Source organism: Lagenorhynchus albirostris, chromosome 2, assembly GCF_949774975.1.
Source record: "Lagenorhynchus albirostris chromosome 2, mLagAlb1.1, whole genome shotgun sequence".
Taxonomy (NCBI): domain Eukaryota; kingdom Metazoa; phylum Chordata; class Mammalia; order Artiodactyla; family Delphinidae; genus Lagenorhynchus; species Lagenorhynchus albirostris.
In genome coordinates, this window is record NC_083096.1 from 144,830,668 (window position 1) to 144,849,757 (window position 19,090).

A 19,090-nucleotide genomic window follows, 5' to 3' on the forward strand; every position below is an offset into this window, starting at 1 on the left:
GACAATGTCAGAGTAAAGGTAACACAGAAGAGAAGATCCCCTCTACCCCCACCAACCCAACAGAGTTACCGGCACAAGAAGGAGGAGGGCAGAGACCAAACCATTCCCTCTGGCAAGGATGTGCCTTCTGGGCTACTCTTTTCTTTGACTTTATTAAAAGCCACTGCCTTAGCTTTAAGTCTAAACTGCTGAATGTGGTCACTTATCTGTGATTAACTCTCGTTGAAACTGAACCTCCTTATTTGGTTAAATGCAGAAATTTTGTTTCAGTCAAAGAATCTGAAGATTAATCACGGTCACAGCGGTAGTTTGAAAGGGGGCTTAGAAAAGCTTAGAAAAGTCCAATCATCACATTTTACAGCGGTGGAAACTGAGATTTGGGGGCAATTTCCCACAGTGATTGCTAGAGGCAGAGGTTCTCACCCCGCCCCATGCTTCAGGGCCATGGGCTTCCCTGGCTCTTGTCCAGCACTCGTGTAGCAGGGCTCTTTCCCCTGTGGGCACGCCTACCTGAACCTCTGAGCCTGGTGGTGAAGTGGGCCAGGGTAGCGCCGGTTGGGGGACTGGTAGAGCTGGGAGAGCAGGGCCTGGCTGGACTTCTGGCTGGGGTTGTTGGCAAACTTCACAGTAATTGGTTCCGTAGCACCACTGGGCTTCTGGCCATTCAGCCCTTTGATTGCTTCTTCTGCCTCAATCCTCTTATCAAACCGGATAAATCCCACCCCTCTGGACACTCCTGGGGAAAGAGAAAGAGCCTTGATAAAGAGTGAACAAACCAAACGGGTAAACATCTCCAGGAAGAGATGCGCTGGGTCCCATGGATTCCCTTGGGGAGTCAGCCCACCTGTGGGGCCAGGGCTGAGCCTGGCTTCCTGAATCTTTTTCACCCATCAAAATGCACCTGCCTGCATTTCTGCCATCATGCCCCTGGACTGTGACTCCTACCCACAGAACACAGGCATCTTTCTCATCTGTCCCTTCCAGCTCCCCCCCGCCACCACCCTGCTCAATCCTCAGGTCTCCCTTTAGTTGCTGTAACTGATCACCCACTGTCCAGTTTCTAGTCCTCCAATGTGTCCACCACACCTGGCAACTAAATAATCTATTTGAAAAGCAAACTCTGACCATATTATACCATTTAAAAACATCTTTTATACTTTTTCTGTACCTTTTCAATTTTTTACCTTGTGCATAGTACCCATTCCTCATTGCTCCCTACTCCAAACACAGAAAAACAAATGAAAAAAAACCCCACAAAAATCCCTTCCATAGCTCCATGCTGCATACGGATGAATTCCAGACCGCTTGGCGTGGCATTTAATGTCCCTGATGATCTGGCCCCAACCCCCTGTTGAACCTCATGTCAGCCATGCTGAACTGCCAGATACTCCTTGAGCAGGTTATGTTCTGCCTCAACTCCACGCCTTAGGGTATGTCCTATCCACCTATTCTACAGGGTACATCCTATCCACCTAGCATGCTCTGTCCCTCCTTCTTGCCAGATAAGTGCAAGTCATCCTCCAAAACTCTGTTCAAACATCACCTCCTTGATGGAAACTTCCTTCCCAACAGTGCCCACCAGGCACAGCATGCCTTCTCCTGAGCTCTTGTTGGGCAACAGACAGCCCTAGCAGGTACTCATCACAGTGGAGTCTTGTACGGGCAGGACTGTGCCACCTTCATCCCTGGTTGCTGGTGTCCCTCTGCGCAGTGTCTGGGGCAGAGCTGCCTTCAGTGAGGGTTTGTTGCATAGTCAAATGATAAACACATGTTAAATGGCTCCCAGGGGGTGTTTTAAATTAGAGTAGGTGAAAACCTTCTGTCATCAACAATGCAGCCTGGGGGTAAGTGGGGGGAGGGATAAATTGGAAGATTGGGATCGACACATACACACTACTATATGTTATACAGATAACTAATAAGGACCTACTGTATAGCACAGGGAACTCTACTCAATACTCTGTAATGGCCTATATGGGAAGAGAATCTAAAAAAGGGTGGATATATGTATTTGTATAACAGATTCACTTTGCTGTACACCTGAAACTAACACAACATTGTAAATCAATTATACTCCAATTAAAAAAAAAATGCAACCTGGGTGCCTTTCTTACTGACAGGTGGTGGCCGCGGTTGCTTTTCTTTATGATGGCCAAAGTATCACAGCACCAGATCCTGGGTTATCCCTGCACTGCTGCTAACTAACTGGACAGAAGTCACATGCCCCACTTTGGACCTCTGTTTTCTCATGTGTGAAATGAGGCAGTGTGAGGTTGCCTCTAACTTTACAATGCTATCATTGGAGACAGAGCTATACATATAGGCTCTTTTCACATACGAAAGTAATGTTATTTGCTTGAGGGTTGAAAGAGACTTTGAAGGTCATTCAACCCCACTCCCAGCTTGATGGCTGAATCCTCTTTACAACTCTGCCAAGTAGTTTAGCTGCTGCTGGAACAATTCCCACGACGGAGATCTCCTACTTCCCAAGATGGCCCATTTTAAATTTCGGCAGTTGATTGATAAAAAGTCTTTCTCTTAGGTCAAAAATCTGTTTACTCATGACCCACATCCTTTTCCCCAAGTAACCACTACCTCTCTGCTCCTATGGGTCACAAGGCACTGGCTGGTGACACTGAGACACAAAATAACGGCAAAAAGATACTTAACCTGTGACTTGATCCACCAGGATTCGTGAGGTGATGATACGGCCATATTGTGAGAAGAGCTGCTCCAATTCCTTCTGGGTCATGGTTTTGGGAAGGCCGCTAACGTAGAGGTTAGCATCCCTGATTGAGGCAGAGCTTGGACGGGCATATGAGACCTAGGAAAAGGCAAGAGGCGCTAAATCCATTACAGGCAACACCCTCTGAGTAGAGACTGAGTCGACAACTGAGATGACAGCCCCGCGTCTATCATTCTAACTCACAGTGTCAGTTCAAATAACTCTGTATTTCAGATGTTTAGCTACTTTTGTAATAGTAATGAGAACCAGGAGAACAGCAATAGAGGAACAAGAGGAGAGCTGGTGATAACTTAAAACAAATGCACAGATAAGGGTCTCTAAGTGCAGAATGAAATAGCTACTGTATGGCAGCTGTTAAATGCAGAACTACCCACGCATGGAGTTCTGAAGATGAACCTCCTGGATGTGGGTGTATAGAGGATTTACTGTATCCAACACATAATAATCTTTGAAAAAACAAAACAAAAAAAAACCCATGAAATTCTGCTCTGCAGATTTCTTTCCTTGCCAACCCCACCCCACCCCCATCCCCTTCTTGAACACATAAAAGCGATCAGGTTCTCTGCAAGATTTTTTTATGTCCCATCCTTTGCGTTGATCCAATCTGTTCCCACAAGGTCTGCTCTCGCTGAATGACAAAGTGCTGGTGAAATGGGGCTGAATGAACATCTGCTTGCGAAACTGGATATATGACCTTGTCATAACATCTGCAAGAACCAGTTGCCTTCTAACTTTGAGGCGGAGCAGATGAAACCACAATAAAAAAAAAATGAGGGCACGATGGAAAGGAGGGAGGGAGAGGGCAGTGGAGAGAGAAGTGAGCCTCACCGATGGTTATAATAAGTTCGACTTTGTAAATCTGTCCTCCCGGATCTCTCAACTGCTTTTTTTTTTCCCCAAAACGCTAACACAGAAGTGTAAACAGATCTGAAATTCCATCTGCAAGAAGCCAAATCTGTAGCAGTACACATAAGCAAAGCAAACCCCAGCAGTCATTAATTTTAGACTTTCATTTACTTATTTATTTATTTTTTAAGAAAACAACATCAGACATTTGAAATATAATTTACAGCTAGTCTAACAAAAGCACTTTCCTGCTAAAGCTATTTCTGGGGCGGTTATGGCTCAGAATAGATGATGAAAACAGTCATTTCAGAGCACATCTGACAATGTTGGACAGGGAGGGACCTATATGCCTTATTAGCATTTTTTAGTTTTATTTAATTTGTATAACCAATTCACAGGACCTGCTAAGACTATAGGGGTGAGTGAGTGAGTATGTGTGTGTGTGTGCTCTGCATACACAAAAGCATGTTTGCAAAAGGAATTATACATGTTAAACTGGACTTTTGGCATTAGGAACTAAACCTCCAGCAGGGAAGGAGACCTTGCATCTGAGAATGGGTCTAGCAGTGGATCACGCAGAGGCGTGAAGGATGAGCAGACCCCCTCACCCACGGCACCCTCTCCCTTTCCACGCAGAGATGCCAGGTCCCTTTCTGGGTTCCACACCTAAAAATAGATGTTGACTCAACAGATAAAATGATGTGAGTGACTAATCTGCCTTGCTGGCCTCCTCCTGCCAATGGAGCAAGGCAGCCAGTCTGAGCATTTACCTCTTCTAGAAACTCATGGGTGGCCTCTGTAGGCTCTTTCCCAGCACATGGATGACACGCACAGAGGCCATTTCATGGAGGGTCCCTGTGTGTGTATCTGGGGGTGGGGACTGAAGGACCAAGAATCCCATGCGACTGCCAGCACAGGGCATCACTCTACACAAGGTTCTCCTCCCCCTGTCCTTTCAGGTTATAACTTAGCAGAACTATTTTTTAGGCATGAGGAGGGAATGGTAGGAAGAGGGAAATAAAAACATCACAGCGACATGTCTATGGTAATGAGGGTCACCCTTGTCTCACCCCTGCCAATTACTGACAAATTAATTGTCTGAATGATCTTCATGCTCCTCAAAAACAAACCTTCCCACCTCTATGCTTTTGTTCACAGGGAACATTTTTCCACCTACTTCCTCAGGTCCTAATCCTACTCTTCCTAAGGCCCAGATCAAATGCTACCTTCTCTAGACAGCTTTTCCTAATCTTACCTCCTCCTAAAAATCCCCCTCGCAGTGCTCTCGATGAACCGCACCCATGGCACTTAAGCCATCTGACCTTGATTTTCCATTTATCCAGTCTGCTGATTTCCTTGAGGTCATGGCTTGTGTATGTGTGTCTTATTCATCTCTGTGGTTCTAGCTCCCAACACAGAGCCCGATACTCGCAGGGTGCTTAACACCCACTGAAAGAGCGAATGAACACCCACGGATCATAATGAATGACTTGGGCATTAATAGCTCTTTGGGTTAATTGCAGCTTGGATTCCTCCACTTAAGGGGATCGCTGAGAGTTAAGCATTCTGTTTTCCTACTAAGTCATAGCTGTGTTTCCTACTAAGCTAAGAGCTAAGAGACATGTTTCCCATTCTCCAGTATCTGGGGTTGGAAGGACTAAATCTTGTTCGAGAACTAGACTTAGAGGCCTCTCTTAGCAAGCACTTCCTGAGGATCTACCATGAGCCAGGCATAGTGCTGTATGCTGGGGATACACAACAAGCAAGAACACGCATGGTCTCTTGCACTAAAGGACTTCCAAGTCCAACAGGGGCAACAGACAACACACAGCAGGTACTCAATAAATAAGTTGAATGGAAGAATGGTGCATATATGGACCAGTTATCATAATGCCACAAGATGTGTGCCATTCCAGGGCTGTATATTTGGGGCTGGAACATAGAGAAGGGGAGGCTAGTCTCCCTTTTAATTAAGGGTTAAAAGGGCCAGGAAGGAGACAGAGCTGAGGTGAGACTGGTGGTGAGGCAGGTCGTATCACAGCGTGTGGTGGGGTCAGGGAGCCATGGCCTGATGATAGCCCTCCTCTGTTGTGAGGACAAAAGAGATGATGAAGGTCAAGGGCTTAGCGCAGTGCCTGCCTGGCACCCAATTAATGCACAATGCATAGTAATGACCTTGATCCCCTTATTTTTGTGCAGCTAGAGCTGGGGTACAGGCGAGAGCAGGCCTGGGACAGATCTGCTAGGGAAAAGGAGCTGGAACTGGAAAGTCAAAACCATTTCCCCAAAAGAGGATTCTGACAGAGGCAGAATCTCAGAGAGGGAGAATTACTGTGACAGACCCCAGCCACTGAGCAGTGACACATCCCTAGGGTGAACAGTACCTCAACCATTCACCAAGCCTAAATCCCGCTTAGTTTTTCTCCTCTATTTGGAAACTTAGGTCTATTGTTCTCTTAGTTCCCTGTCTAGGAAACCTGCAGAAGTGGGAGTGGGCGAAAAACAACAGGAAAAGGATCTTCCCACATTCAACATGCAAATGCTTGCCCCAGTGTCGAAACTTTTCAAGTTTCTTCATACATTTATTAAACCCTAACTGACTGACTACAGGTGTCACGCCCTTTGTTAGGCTGAAACATTTCTAAAAACATCGCTGACTCTTAGCCCCTCCAGAGAGTCCGCCATTGCTGGCTTATTAACCCCACTAGAGCCCGAGGCTTCCAATGCTGTTAGAAGTGCCCTAAAGAACCCTGTGCCTCAGACCATCAGGATCCTGCTCACTTCTTTCATCCAGCACCTCTGAAAACAAGACCGGTATTTCTACGCCCGCACCAATCTTGCTCTGGAGCTCAGGAGCTGGAGTGGGGAGATGACCCCTCTCTCTTTGGGTAAGGGTGGCCCAAAGGCAGGTGACTGTACAAATGATCTTGATGGAAGATTTGCAGTCACTCCAAACTCCTTATCCCTCCCCATCCCTGCAGGCTCACAGTAACCTCTACTGTCTGCAAGGCTGACAGTACAGCACGGAGCTTATGAGACATGGGCTGGCTCCAGTACTCACTAGCTTTGTGACCTTGGGCAAGTAATTTGATCTCGATAAGTTTGTTTCTTTACTGGTAAAAAGGGGAACAATTCTCCTTTGATGGGTTATTGTAAAGAATTAAGACGACAGACTTAATGTGTCTAGCACATACCTAGAATTTAGTATCAACTTGGTAAATATTATTCTGTGATGACTCAGATAGGCTTTTGTGGGTCAGTCTGGGACTAGACCCCATTGGGACACACCTTCCAATTTTACCACACAAGCAAACATCTGGAACACGACCAGTAAGCACCTGTAAAGCACTGTCCTCCTCCATCAGACTGGTCGGGGTCTGGATCATCCTTTATCACTTCACAGCCATGAATTTCCTTTAGCACATTCCTACAGATTCCACTGCCTCACATCCACAAAGTACTTTCCACTTTCCAAAATGACTTTACAAGGCTGTTCTCTGCGGTAAGGCAGGCATTGTCATTCATCACTGATGGGGCAGCAGGACCAGGGCTGGGGCTGCCCCTTGCGACACAGCACTCACAGGTTCCTTCACCTGCTCACAGCCAGGGCTTGGCAAGGTGGGAGGAACAGCACGGCCTGGGGAAAAGCTTTCCTGAGTCATCGGGCAACACCTTGGTCCTTGTCTGTCCCGCCATGGTACAGAAAAAGAGAGCAGTTGGAAAGCATGATAAAGACGTGATCTTGGGTGCTATGAGGAGGGTAAGATGAGAGGAAAGGGGCTTCTTTAGGAAAACACTGGTATTAGAAGATGAGAGTTCATTCATTCCTCCCCTTCTTGAACACTTACTGTGTGCCAGGCCCTGTGCTGGGAGAGTTTTTGCTTTAAGGGTTCCACAGTCTGGTGAGGGAAGTAATCAAACAAGTGGAGAGTGTAATACAGAGGGCTGCTCCTGACAGGGGGAGACTCGTTTCCCACGCCCGGCGTTTCCTCCCATGCGGAGGATATGCCCCCTGGAGTAACATTCCAGGCCTCTTTGTACCCCTGCAGCCCCTCTTCTCTGGGGAAGTGGAGCAGTGGCTCTGAATAGGCTTCAACAAGGGAAATGATCAGGTGTGCCTCAGACTCTGCCTGCTTTCTCCCTTCTGGGAGCCAGATGCCAGCCGGAAGCCCACTTTCTACTCCAGGCTCTACGTTCTATGGGAGCCGCCTATGCTCTCCTGTGGGGAGGCCTATGGGGTCCAGAGCACCTGTGGCACAGTATGTCAATCTGTCAAAGTGTGGGGTTCCATGTTAGGAAGCCCATTGCGTCCACGGAATCCATCTGGGCCTTAATCATTAATAAAGAATTTAGGATTCCATATGTTTTTCTCTTTTTGTCTTATCTTTCAATTGGTTTAAAACTTGGATGTACAAAACAGGGGTGTCATTTGTTGGGCCCTTTTGAATTACAAGGATGTCTACCATTAACTGGATGTTTTCACGAGCTAGGCATTCTATTCACAAAACTGCTAATCTCCACAACCATAATTCATGGTAAGTGGAAATAAGGGTGACAGGTGACGCTGGTGAACTCAGCAGAAAGCATTATCCTTGAAATCTGTTTCACAGAAACTTGATGTTGGAAGTGACCTCAAAAGTTCAGGGCAGGGCTTCCCTGGTGGCACAGGGGTTGAGAGTCCGCCTGCCGATGCAGGGGACACGGGTTCATGCCCCGGTCTGGGAAGGTCCCACATGCCGTGGAGTGGCTAGGCCCGTGAGCCATGGCCACTGAGCCTGTGCATCTGGAGCCTGTGCTCCGCAACGGGAGAGGCCACAACAGTGAGAGGCCCGCGTACCGCAAAAAAAAAAAAAAAAAAAATGTTCAGGTCAGGATGTAAGACAGCTGGCCAACCACCTTACACATTTCCAAAGACAGGAAGCTCACTACCTTACAAGGCATCCTACACCATCACTGGCCATCACTGATTATTGGAAAGATCTTCCTGCTGCTGAGTTCAAACTGTCTCCCCTGTAGCTTCCAACCTTCTCCTATTTCTACTCTGGCTCCACACACTAGGAGCATCCTTCCTGTCCTCTACCCCCTTATCTTGTGGGTCTCACTGATAGGTGACAGAGCATCAGTGAACTATATTTTGAGACAGGTCACTCCAAGGAGTTTCTCATTTATGTTACTTTAACTGAAATGGAGCATCTATTCTGGAATGGAGACAGGGGTTAAGAGCAAGAGTTTTGGGGTTAAAGAGATGTGGATTTAAATCCTAATCACTTACTAGCTATAAATGGTAAGGCTTGAGGTAGGTCACTTACACTTTCTGAGCTGTATCACTTGAATAACCTAGTTGAGAAGCTTTCTAATAGAGCTATTAGAGCGTTAAACAAGCTAGTGCGTATACGATTCTTAGGCACTATGCCCGGCACGCAGTAAGTGCTCAATAAATAGTGGCTTGGATACAATGGTTGTGTACTTAGGCCTTATGTCAGACACTGGGGGTACGAAGATGACTACAACAGTCCCTGACACGTAGGACTATTAGTCTAGCAGAGGAGACACACTCCTTTCAGAAGATCAGGCTGCAGATTTTCCCGTCTGCTGTAACACCGTACTCTCTGAGTGAGCAGAAACTCCCTAGAGCAAACAGATCCCTGGGGACAGACGTTCCAGAGAGACCAGGAGGATGGCAGCAGAGAACAGACTCTGGTGCTTCCAGGGCCTTCTAGGAGCACACTCTCCCTGGGACTTCTGATCCCACCACCAGGAGCTGGGAAAGAAGAAAGAAGCCAGCTGGCTCCTAGAAACAAGAGTTTTCACTGTGAGCATCAGCTCACCCCTGTGCCCGTGGCTGCAGCCCTGCCCACAGGCAGGACAGGTGTCTGCTTATGTGGCCCCACTCCTCGTACTTCCCCCACCCACCACCTGATATATGATCTATGATTGATATGATATTCTTTCATCATGGGCAAGCTGATGGCAATGTTTCTAATGAGTTCTGATTGTGCTACTTGTTGCTGCTCAAAACCTTCCGTGTTCCTCCAGCACCTTGTGATGGAAGCTCAAATCCCTTACCTGAGCATCCAAGGCCCTCTGGGGTCTGGCCCAGCCTCTCATCTCCTGCTAACCCCTCTAAGCACCCTATGCCTCAATTCAAACAAAATGTCTCTGGTTCTTACTATCTGCTCGTCCTCGTGGCAAAATGAACTCCTGCCCATCCTTCCAGGCCCAGCCTGAGTGCCACCTCCTCCATGAAACCCAGGCACAAATGACTGCTCTCTCCTTGGACGCTACAGATGATACACATTCCAGTGGCGGCAACTACCACACCCTGCCTCCCATCACAGCCATCTGTGCTAACACCTCATCTGCCCAAATAGTCTGAGCATTCTAGCGGTCCCTGCAGACCCCCTGTGGCATCTAGTCTCAAAGCCTTACATAGGGCAGGAGCGCAATAACATTCTCTGAATTGAAACAAAATGTGTAATATACTGTATGTAATGCATTTTAGCTCCTTTCCCAGGCACTGACTCTGGCGTGGAGAAGGAGCTAGAGGGAACCACAGATCTGAAGCGAATCCAAGAATATCATGAGAGTACTTCTGGCACAGAGTAGGCTGGATAAATAATTCTCTAAAAAAATGCTGTGGTGATAGAATTCGTGTGCCTTAAAACTTCTTTTAAAAAGTCCATCTAATCATGAAGGGGGATTACTGGTATCAGGACCTTGCTGTCTGTCTAGTGACTCCCAGGAGGGAGAGATGTGCTAAAGGTTTTATGGCCTGGTTAGCGGAAGAGCTGGTCTCAGACTCAGGGTGTAAGATACCGAATCTCTTCACTAAACTTCAACTCCTGAATCTTGCTATACTGGTAAGACTGCTGTGGCCACTTGGAAGCTCCATGATACTTTCCACTACACAAAGTAAGACTTAGATTCGTTCTTTATGTATCTCTGAAACATGGAGATGGGAAAAAGTCTTCCCCTCTCCCCATGTAAGTTTTACCTTAGGGGTAACCCTATTCACTATCATCTTCATGCTGGGGAGCATTACTCAAGCAATCCACTATAAGCCAGGACTACCTATAAGTGAGATATTATTAGTTCCATTTTCCAGACGACAAACTCTGGCTCAGTGAGCTCAAGTGCTTGTCCAAGGTCACACAGCTGAACTAAGACAAAGCTGGATATGACTAAGTTCTGGGATCTTTCCGCTATGCCAGGCTATCGTGGACAGTGAAATAGAAGCTGTGTACTTGGCACAAACTGCTACTTTCCCTGGAAAGTTACCAAGCTGGAGAGATCGCGCTATAATATTTTATTAGTTAGACTTAAAGTTGGAAGGAACCATTCTGTAGATGAGGAAGTAAGTCCAGAGAAATCAACTAAGTTGTCCAAGGTCATCCTAGTAGTTTCTAACGGAGCTGGACCGGACTCTCCATCTGAACTCAGAGCACTTTTGAATGGACAGCAAGGGGAAAAGGGAGAGGGATGTGGCTCTATGACCTTTGACAGACCAGCTGATCTGCTCTGGGGCTTCATGGTAACCATGGAGAAGTGATCCTTTATTCCCCAGGGCTGCTGACGTTCTAGGCCAGCATTGTCCAACAGAACTTTCTGGGATCTAGAAAACGTTCTAGATCTGTGCTGTCCAACATGGTAGCCACCAGCTACAGGTGGCTATTGAGTACTTCAAACATGCCTAGTGTGACTGAGGAACTGAACTTTTCATTTAATTTTAATTATTTTAAACTCAGATGTAAGGAGCCATATATGGCTAGTGGCTACTAGACAGAACAGCTCGAGGCCCAGGAACAACACAAAGTTATAGCATCTCAGAGCTAGAAGGAAACTTTAGATCATTTAGTCAGACTCCAGTCTGGTATAGGAATCCCTCTAAGTCACCCCTAATGACTCCATTTGCATGTGTCTGACAATCAGGGACTCACTACCACCCAAGGCAAATGATAGACACATAGATTCTCTTTCCAGATTCTTGACATATAGGATTGAGCCTCAGAGTCACTTTTTTTTCTCTAGAGAATGGAAAAGCAACCATTGTGGAGTGAATATGTGAGTGCAGCACTGTTTGGCCATCTTCCTCATTTGCCTCTGGACAACCCTTACAGCATCTGGTCTTTTCAAAACGTGGAGCTGAGAAATGGAGACAAGATACCAGGGATGGGTTGACCAGAGTGGACAAGAAAGGACCACTGTTTCCTGGGATCTGGAGTCCACAGTTCTCCTAAGACACCTGGGGTGTGCTGAATTATTTTGTAAGCAGCTCACATCACACCGTGGGATCTTTTACACTTGTAGACAGCTAAAGCCCCCAAGCCTCATTCCACACACTTCTGAAAACTGAAGTGTCCTTGTAACCTGCGCCTGACCAATTTTCTTTTGTAACCCAGACACAGGACACTGTGGATGACCTTTGAGATACTGGGAACATAAGAGCCTCACTGGGCAGAGTAAGGGAACTGTATTTCCATCTCTCAAACTCCTACACCTGTATCTGAAATTAATCACTCAATGGAAGTTAACAGGGCGCTAGGAAGCAAAGCAGTCAAACGGAATGTGTCACAGGAGAGAAAGTGCCTGGTACAACTGGGGTAGACGGGTCTCCCGTTTCCACTGGTGTTGCCACCCCCTCTCTTCACTCCTCGGGGATTCAGTGATCCAGTCGCCCCTGCTGACCTTGGCAGGGAAGCATTCCCACACCGGCTCTGACTACAGCCATAATGGGGGAGGAGAGAAAATGCCTTTTTATTATTAACGAGACGGAGGGAGGTAGTCTATCATTTCTGGGTGGGGTGATATCTGCCAGCAGAAAATGATCTGCTAACTCTCCGGGAAGCATTAAGAGCAGTGATAGGAGAAATAATTGCTTATGCCAAGAGCAAAGAAAAGATGCCTCAGCGGAATGGAGGCCCTTAGCAAGGCAGGTGGATTGTGGGCGCGCGGAGGGAGGGAGGTAAGGCTCCCTGATGACCCCTGGCAAGAGAAAGAAGCAGGAGGGGCAAGCTGGAAACTGCAAAACTCAAGTGTGGAAAGATCCCCCGGAGGCACCGTTAGTGCTATTAGAAGAATAACGCGAAAATGGAGAAATGGCTAAGCAACATCAGAGCAAGAGGCTGAAATAAAGGAGCTGCGCTCCTTTCCGGAGAAGCGAGGGTTTTTTCTCCTTCCGAAAAGCCTTCACTCACGCACCTTCCCCTCCTCTAGCTCTGCTCCCTCCGGAACCGGGCTGTTGCCTCGCGATAAAGCTTCTCCTTTACTCTCTCACCTCCTCTCCTGACTGAGCGCCAACCCTCCTGGGTTCGGCCACAGTGGCAGGAACAGCTTTTTTGTCCCCTCCTCCCGACCTAATCCTGAAATCACTCACGCCTCCAGTTTGCACAAGAGCCGTGCTCTGGGAATGCTTTCTTTAAATTCATATTTTTATAATTTGAGTAATAGTTTAATGCAATGGTTAGGAAAAGAAAAGCCACAACATCATTTGTAAATGTAATGCAATGAGAAAAGGAAGGAAAAATATAAAAACGTTAATAGCATGGAGATGGGAATGTCTGACATTGCCTTCATTACATGATAATGAATTTTCCGAATTATTTATAAATAAGCCTGTTTTGCTTTTAAAATGAGTCAAAAAAGCTCCTAATAGAGTTGAGGAAAACCAAAGTCTAAGTCTGACAAAAACCTAGCACAGCAGCCTGCAAGCCTCTGGTTTCGTTCGTCAAACAACCTAAGTGACGCACCAGTGCCAGATGAACCTACTTGGAGCTTTACTTTGATCAGATCCCTCTCCTGCTCAAACTGTGCACAGCTCCCTACTCCGGCTCCTCTACCCCAATCAAGTAGGAACCCCTGCAGCCCTGTGGCAGTCCCCATCTCACCGCATTAGAGGCGCTCCTTCGCATGTTTGTGGCTCCCATGAGAGATGAGTTTCCAGAGGCAGAGCAGTGAACACTTCTCTAATCCTGGTCCTCAAACTCAGGTTAAAACCCAAACAGGTGTCCCACTGCACGGAAAGGGTTAGGATCCTACATCCTCAAATCCCATTCTGGATCACTTTTTACTGAAGGCTCTCAGTGTAACTTGTATATCAATCCAAACTTCTGGTAAACATATCCCTCTTTTGAAGCTACTACAGAACCATCTACTTTTCTTTGTTCCTAATTAATGCAACACAGAGCTGGACTACTGCAACTGCATTCAACAGAGTGCTTCTTAGAAAGAGGCTGGAATTCAGAAGCTGCTCTTGTAAATGCCCTGCAGAGGTTCAGGACTGCGACAGGCATCCACTGCGGGGTCCAGGAGTACTGGGGATCATCTTCCAGAACCCACAGCCATTTTGCTCAGTGCTTCTCAGCATCTAAAGTGATCTCTGTTGGAGACAAACGGGGGGTTGGAAGCTAAACAGCACTTCCAAGGCCCTAAACAGGGCAAATAATCTCCACTGGGTTTATGGTTGAAATGCTGAGAAAAGACCCAATTTTGGGTCTTTGGCAACCTAGTCAGTGTAAGCCCATGGTCCATACCCCATGCCTCTCTCTCTTTTTTTTTTTTGCGGTATGCAGGCCTCTCACTGCTGTGGCCTCTCCTGTTGTGGAGCACAGGCTCCGGACGCGCAAGCTCAGCGGCCATGGCTCACGGGCCCAGCCGCTCCACGGCATGTGGGATCTTCCCAGACCGGGGCACGAACCCATGTCCCCTGCATCGGCAGGCGGGCTCTCAACCACTGCGCCACCAGGGAAGCGCCCCCCATGCCTCTCTGACTCACATGGATGGAAGAATCTCCAGGGCACTGCCATCCCTAGGTCACCGAAGTCCTAGGACCTAGCTCAGGGCCTGGAAAGCAGGGGTCTCAGAAGATAAGATCTGAAGTCAGGTCTGTCTCCTGATTGATGGCAGAAGCCCCGAACCACAAGTCTGTTTACAGAAGAACCCGGAGGAGCCATGCAATTCATCTGTTTGCTTTTTATATATCTTCCCTCACCAGGGAGTATAACCCATGTGTGCACAGAACCAAATACACACCCACACACTCACAGAATGCATGTGCCGCTGAGCAAGCAGGCAGTGAGACATTCCCACACTGACGACCTATTGCCAGAGTTATTTTTAAAACATTTTTTTCTTATTCCAAATCTCACTTACTAACTGTGTGATCCTGGATAAGTCTCTTAACCTCTTTGGGCCTCAGTTTCCTCAATTGTATAAAGGAGAGAATCACTATTTTAAGAATCAGAGCTGATGTGTGTAAAGCATCTAGCCCTAGGGAAGCTTCAAGGGTTAAATGTTATTAAACATGCGTAGCGGTTAGAATACTGTTGGACACAGAGTAAATGCTCAATATAAGGTATCATTACTATCATTATTATTATTATTTCCTTTCCAGCTCATGCTCACATATTAAGTAGCTCCTCTTCTGGAAGAATCTTTCACGGCACCTTTGGATGCTAACTCAACTCAACTGCTGGCCACTTGTGTGCCTTCGGACAAGTCAATTCATCTCTGAGCCTAATCTCCAAGAGGCGTGGGAACCTGGCCACTTTCTCCCACTAAAGAAGTTATAATCCAAAGAATAATTCCTCTGCAGTCATGTGTTTGCAAACATGTACTAGATGGTTCCAAGGAGATCTCTGTAATGCATGCTTCCAATGAAGATACTTGGTTTTTTTCCCCAGATAGGCAAGTTATCTGCAGTCATCCACACTACTTAGAGGGGCTTATTTAAAGAAGCATTCTCTTTCTCTGCTTTGATGCTGTACCTATGCTAAGATTGTATTCTCCTTGAGGACAGGGGCCTGGTCTTCCTTCCACGTGCCCTCAGTATTCACACACAATCACATTACATCCCCCTTAATAAAGGGGAAATGAACATTTGTTAACAGGGAGCCATCATTTGTGGGCACCTTCTACTAGCAGCCTAGTAATGAATCATTCACTTTCAAAATGCAAAATAGTGTGTGTGTATTTAAATTTGAGTTCAGAGGCTGCAAACTGCTTCTCCGTAAGTCATCTCTTAAGTTTTGTTTGTCCCAGCAATCCCACTACTGGGCATATACCCTGAGAAAAGCATAATTCAAAAAGAGTCATGTACCAAAATGTTCATTGCAGCTCTATTTACAATAGCCAGGACATGGGAGCAACCTAAGTGTCCATCAACAGATGAATGGATAAAGAAGATGTGGCACATATATACAATGGAATAATACTCAGCCATAAAAAGAAATGAAATTGAGCTATTTGTAGTGAGGTGGATGGACCTAGAGTCTGTCACACAGCGTGAAGTAAGTCAGAAAGAGAAAAACAAATACCGCATGCTAACACATATATATGGAATCTAAGGGAAAAAAATGTCATGAAGAACCTAGGGGTATGACAGGAATAAAGATGCAGACCTACTGGAGAACGGACTTGAGGATATGGGGAAGGGGAAGGGTAAGCTGTGACAAAGTGAGAGAGTGGCATGGACATATATACACTACCAAACGTAAAATAGATAGCTAGTGGGAAGCAGCCGCATAGCACAGGGAGATCAGCTCCGTGCTTTGTGACCACCTGGAGGGGTGGGATAGGGAGGGTGGGAGGGAGGGAGACTCAAGAGGGAAGAGATATGGGAACATATGTATATGTATAACTGATTCACTTTGTTATGAAGCAGAAACTAACACACCATTGTAAAGCAATTATACTCCAATAAAGATGTTAAAAAAAAAAAGTTTTGTTTGGCTTGCCTACATAATGCTCTAAAATTTTTTGAGTTGGTTTTTAACCTTTAAAAATTGGGAGATTTGGCATAAAATATCTAGCTTTTGGTTTCTATTGAATAAGTGGAAGATCTGACAATGATCTGGGTTTAAATAATCAGTAGTAGCGGAAGAACAGCTGCCCCTTTTAGTGCTCTCCAGCTCACTATAGTCTCCACTACTCCCTCAGGGCTTTCTAGAACTATCCCTGAATCTAGCTGTTCATCATTAACCTTCAAAGCTTAGGAATTAACTCTTGGTTTGCCTGCATCTATGTTGTACATTACGTTTGAAGTCGTGTGTTTTGCAGGAAGCAAAAGGAGGGACAGACTTGACCGAAGTTTGCAAACATGTACTACATGATTCTGAGGAGATTTCTATGATGCATGCTTCCAAAGAAGATACTTGTTTTTTCCAGATAGGCAAGTTATCTTATTCCTTCATGGGAATAAGAGCAAAGAGATAAATCTCATGTCACTAATCAAAGCAAACTGAAGCAGAAGAAGTAAATAGTGGCCTGAAAGGCAGAAAAGTAATTTAAAAAAAATTAATAAATGATGAGACTATTAACAGCACACAAAAAGGGTTTGCTTTTTTCTTTCCTTTAATATGATTTTTACCTGAAACACTGTGTCCCTTTAGGAAAGGGAAGAAAAGTTAATAAAGGAACCTATCACTCAAACTTAATTTTTAGTATGGCAAATAAACGCTTTAATGAAAGGGCTGAAATCCCCAGGTTTCCACATTAAATTTTCATTCATCGTAGAGAATGGAAATTATTGATTCAGCCGTGGCATCATGCATTTTGAATCCTACAGTGCCTCGGAAGCCCACGTTGCTGCTGGGTGCAAATGTGCTGGCAGCATTTTGATGCAGGGTGAGCACAGGGTGGGTGAGGGAGTGGGGAAAGGGATATAGAGATGGGAAGGAGGCTGACTGGTTCTTCACAGAAAGAAAATAATCGATGTTCCTTGTTTCTAAGATCCACTGAGACAAAGCACTTCTTCTGATGGCATCATGGGCCAGGGTGGTTGCATTCTGAGATCAGAAAAGCTGGATCCACTCAGCCTTTTGGGAATCTTCAATGGCTTCATGGAATACTTTATTTTAAAAAAGCAGAATGGATGGCTAAGAATTTGACCCTAAGCTCTTGGGGAGGTTTGGGTTTTAAGAAAACTGTAGAGGAAAGAAAAGCATCTTTCTCAGTTTAAGATTAGGGAAGAGCATCAAGGGAAGAGCAAATGTCTGACATTCTAATGCTGAACTGGATAACACAAAAAAATCAATCAAACCCACAAATACACCTCTCAACCTGGTGTGGCCTCATCAAAGAATCAGGTGACAAGAGCATCCCATCTCAAAGCATTGAAAATAGCTATGTTTTTCCTTTGAAAGAAATTAATGCTCCTGTCTCTCAGAGGACTACCCCATAATTAAACAACTCTCGATTATTTCTCCTTTAGAGAACTCACAGGGACTGATTCTAAGCTGAGACTGAGGCAACCTGTGTCAAGCCCATTTTGGGGTCTTTGTGAAGCCCAGATTGCATGAGATCAGGAAAGTGATCATCTTTAGAAAATAAGCTAAACTAAATTGCAAAAGTAGAGTGGCTTAAAAGAAAGGAAAGAAGGAAGCAAGGAAGGAAGGAAGGAAAGAAAGGAGGAGGGAGGGAGTGGAGGAAGAAAGAAAGAAAGAGAGAAAGAAAGAAAGAAAGGAAGGAAGGAAGAAAGAAGAAAGAAAGATATAAAAGAAAAGAGAGAGAAAGAGAAAGAAAGATAACCACATAATATATTCCAAAAAGAGAAGGTTTCTGTTTTGTTTTGGTTTTGTTTTGATTACCTCCCAGCTAAGATTTTCTTACACCAGTAGCCTCCTGTCAGTCTGGATGTTGGAAAAGTAGCTCTGTTGAACCATAAAGTTCTGGTTTTGTGTTTTCAAATGCTGAGAGCTGGTGCCATCTGTAGATTTCCGTTCTGGGAGAGGTTTCTCTTTTGTCCTACTTTGCATCAGACCTGCTGTCGTGAGGATAAGAGCGCCCAGGACACACCTCCCCATGGTTTCATAGGCTATGAAGGATGGGACTCATTAATCGGCTGGCAGCTGCCCCCAAACAGGATGCTGCCTGGAGGTAGGGGAAGAAGGGAGAGGGAGGCTGAGGAAGAGGCAGGCTCCATCCAGGAGACCACCACTGGCTGTCAGGGGCCAGGGGCCGAAAGCAAACAGCACCACCTCCTCAAGGATCCTCACAAGGTGAAGTCTGAATGGAGAGAGTGACTATCCAGCCACAGAAATGTCCATTTGGAGGAGCAGGCTCTGGGGGACTGTTTTTCTTTTCTGACTTGAAACAACCCCTCCTGAGATATTATCTACCAGTCTGATTATTTTTGGATTGCTAGAATGTTTACTTTTTCATTCCTCCCCAGATGTTATAGTACCTGACCCTATTACAACCAGTGCATTTCTTTTAAACTGATTTTTCCTTTTCAAGTCTTGTTTAGGAGGGTCCTCTTCACCTTTAGGTAAAACCAAGATGCTTGGCCTCACATGTGAGCCCCCTGCCTACCTCCTATCCTCATCTTTTCATCATCTCCCTGCTCAATCTTAGGCCATAGTGTGTTCTATATGTTGTTCCCCACTCACAATGTTTATATACATTTTCACAGCTTTGCATGTGTTGTTCCCTCTGCCTGGAACAGCTTCTTCCCTTGGCTCTGCTCTGACCATCTTTGCAGGCTTGAGCTCACAGGCATTCTTT

The 19,090-nt window shown here is 45.8% G+C and overlaps 1 protein-coding gene across 3 annotated transcripts in view; it reads right to left on the reverse strand.

Moving 5' to 3' along the window:
- ELAVL4 (ELAV like RNA binding protein 4) overlaps positions 1-19,090 on the reverse strand; it is an 81,216-nt gene that overhangs the window by 4,766 nt on the left and 57,360 nt on the right. For all 3 annotated transcript variants that reach the window (XM_060142601.1, XM_060142603.1, XM_060142602.1), the window contains 2 exons: positions 2,671-2,824; positions 511-736 (listed from right to left, as the gene is read on the reverse strand). In XM_060142601.1, coding sequence (XP_059998584.1) covers positions 511-736; positions 2,671-2,824 — 380 coding nt within the window. The remainder of the gene's footprint in view (positions 1-510; positions 737-2,670; positions 2,825-19,090) is intronic.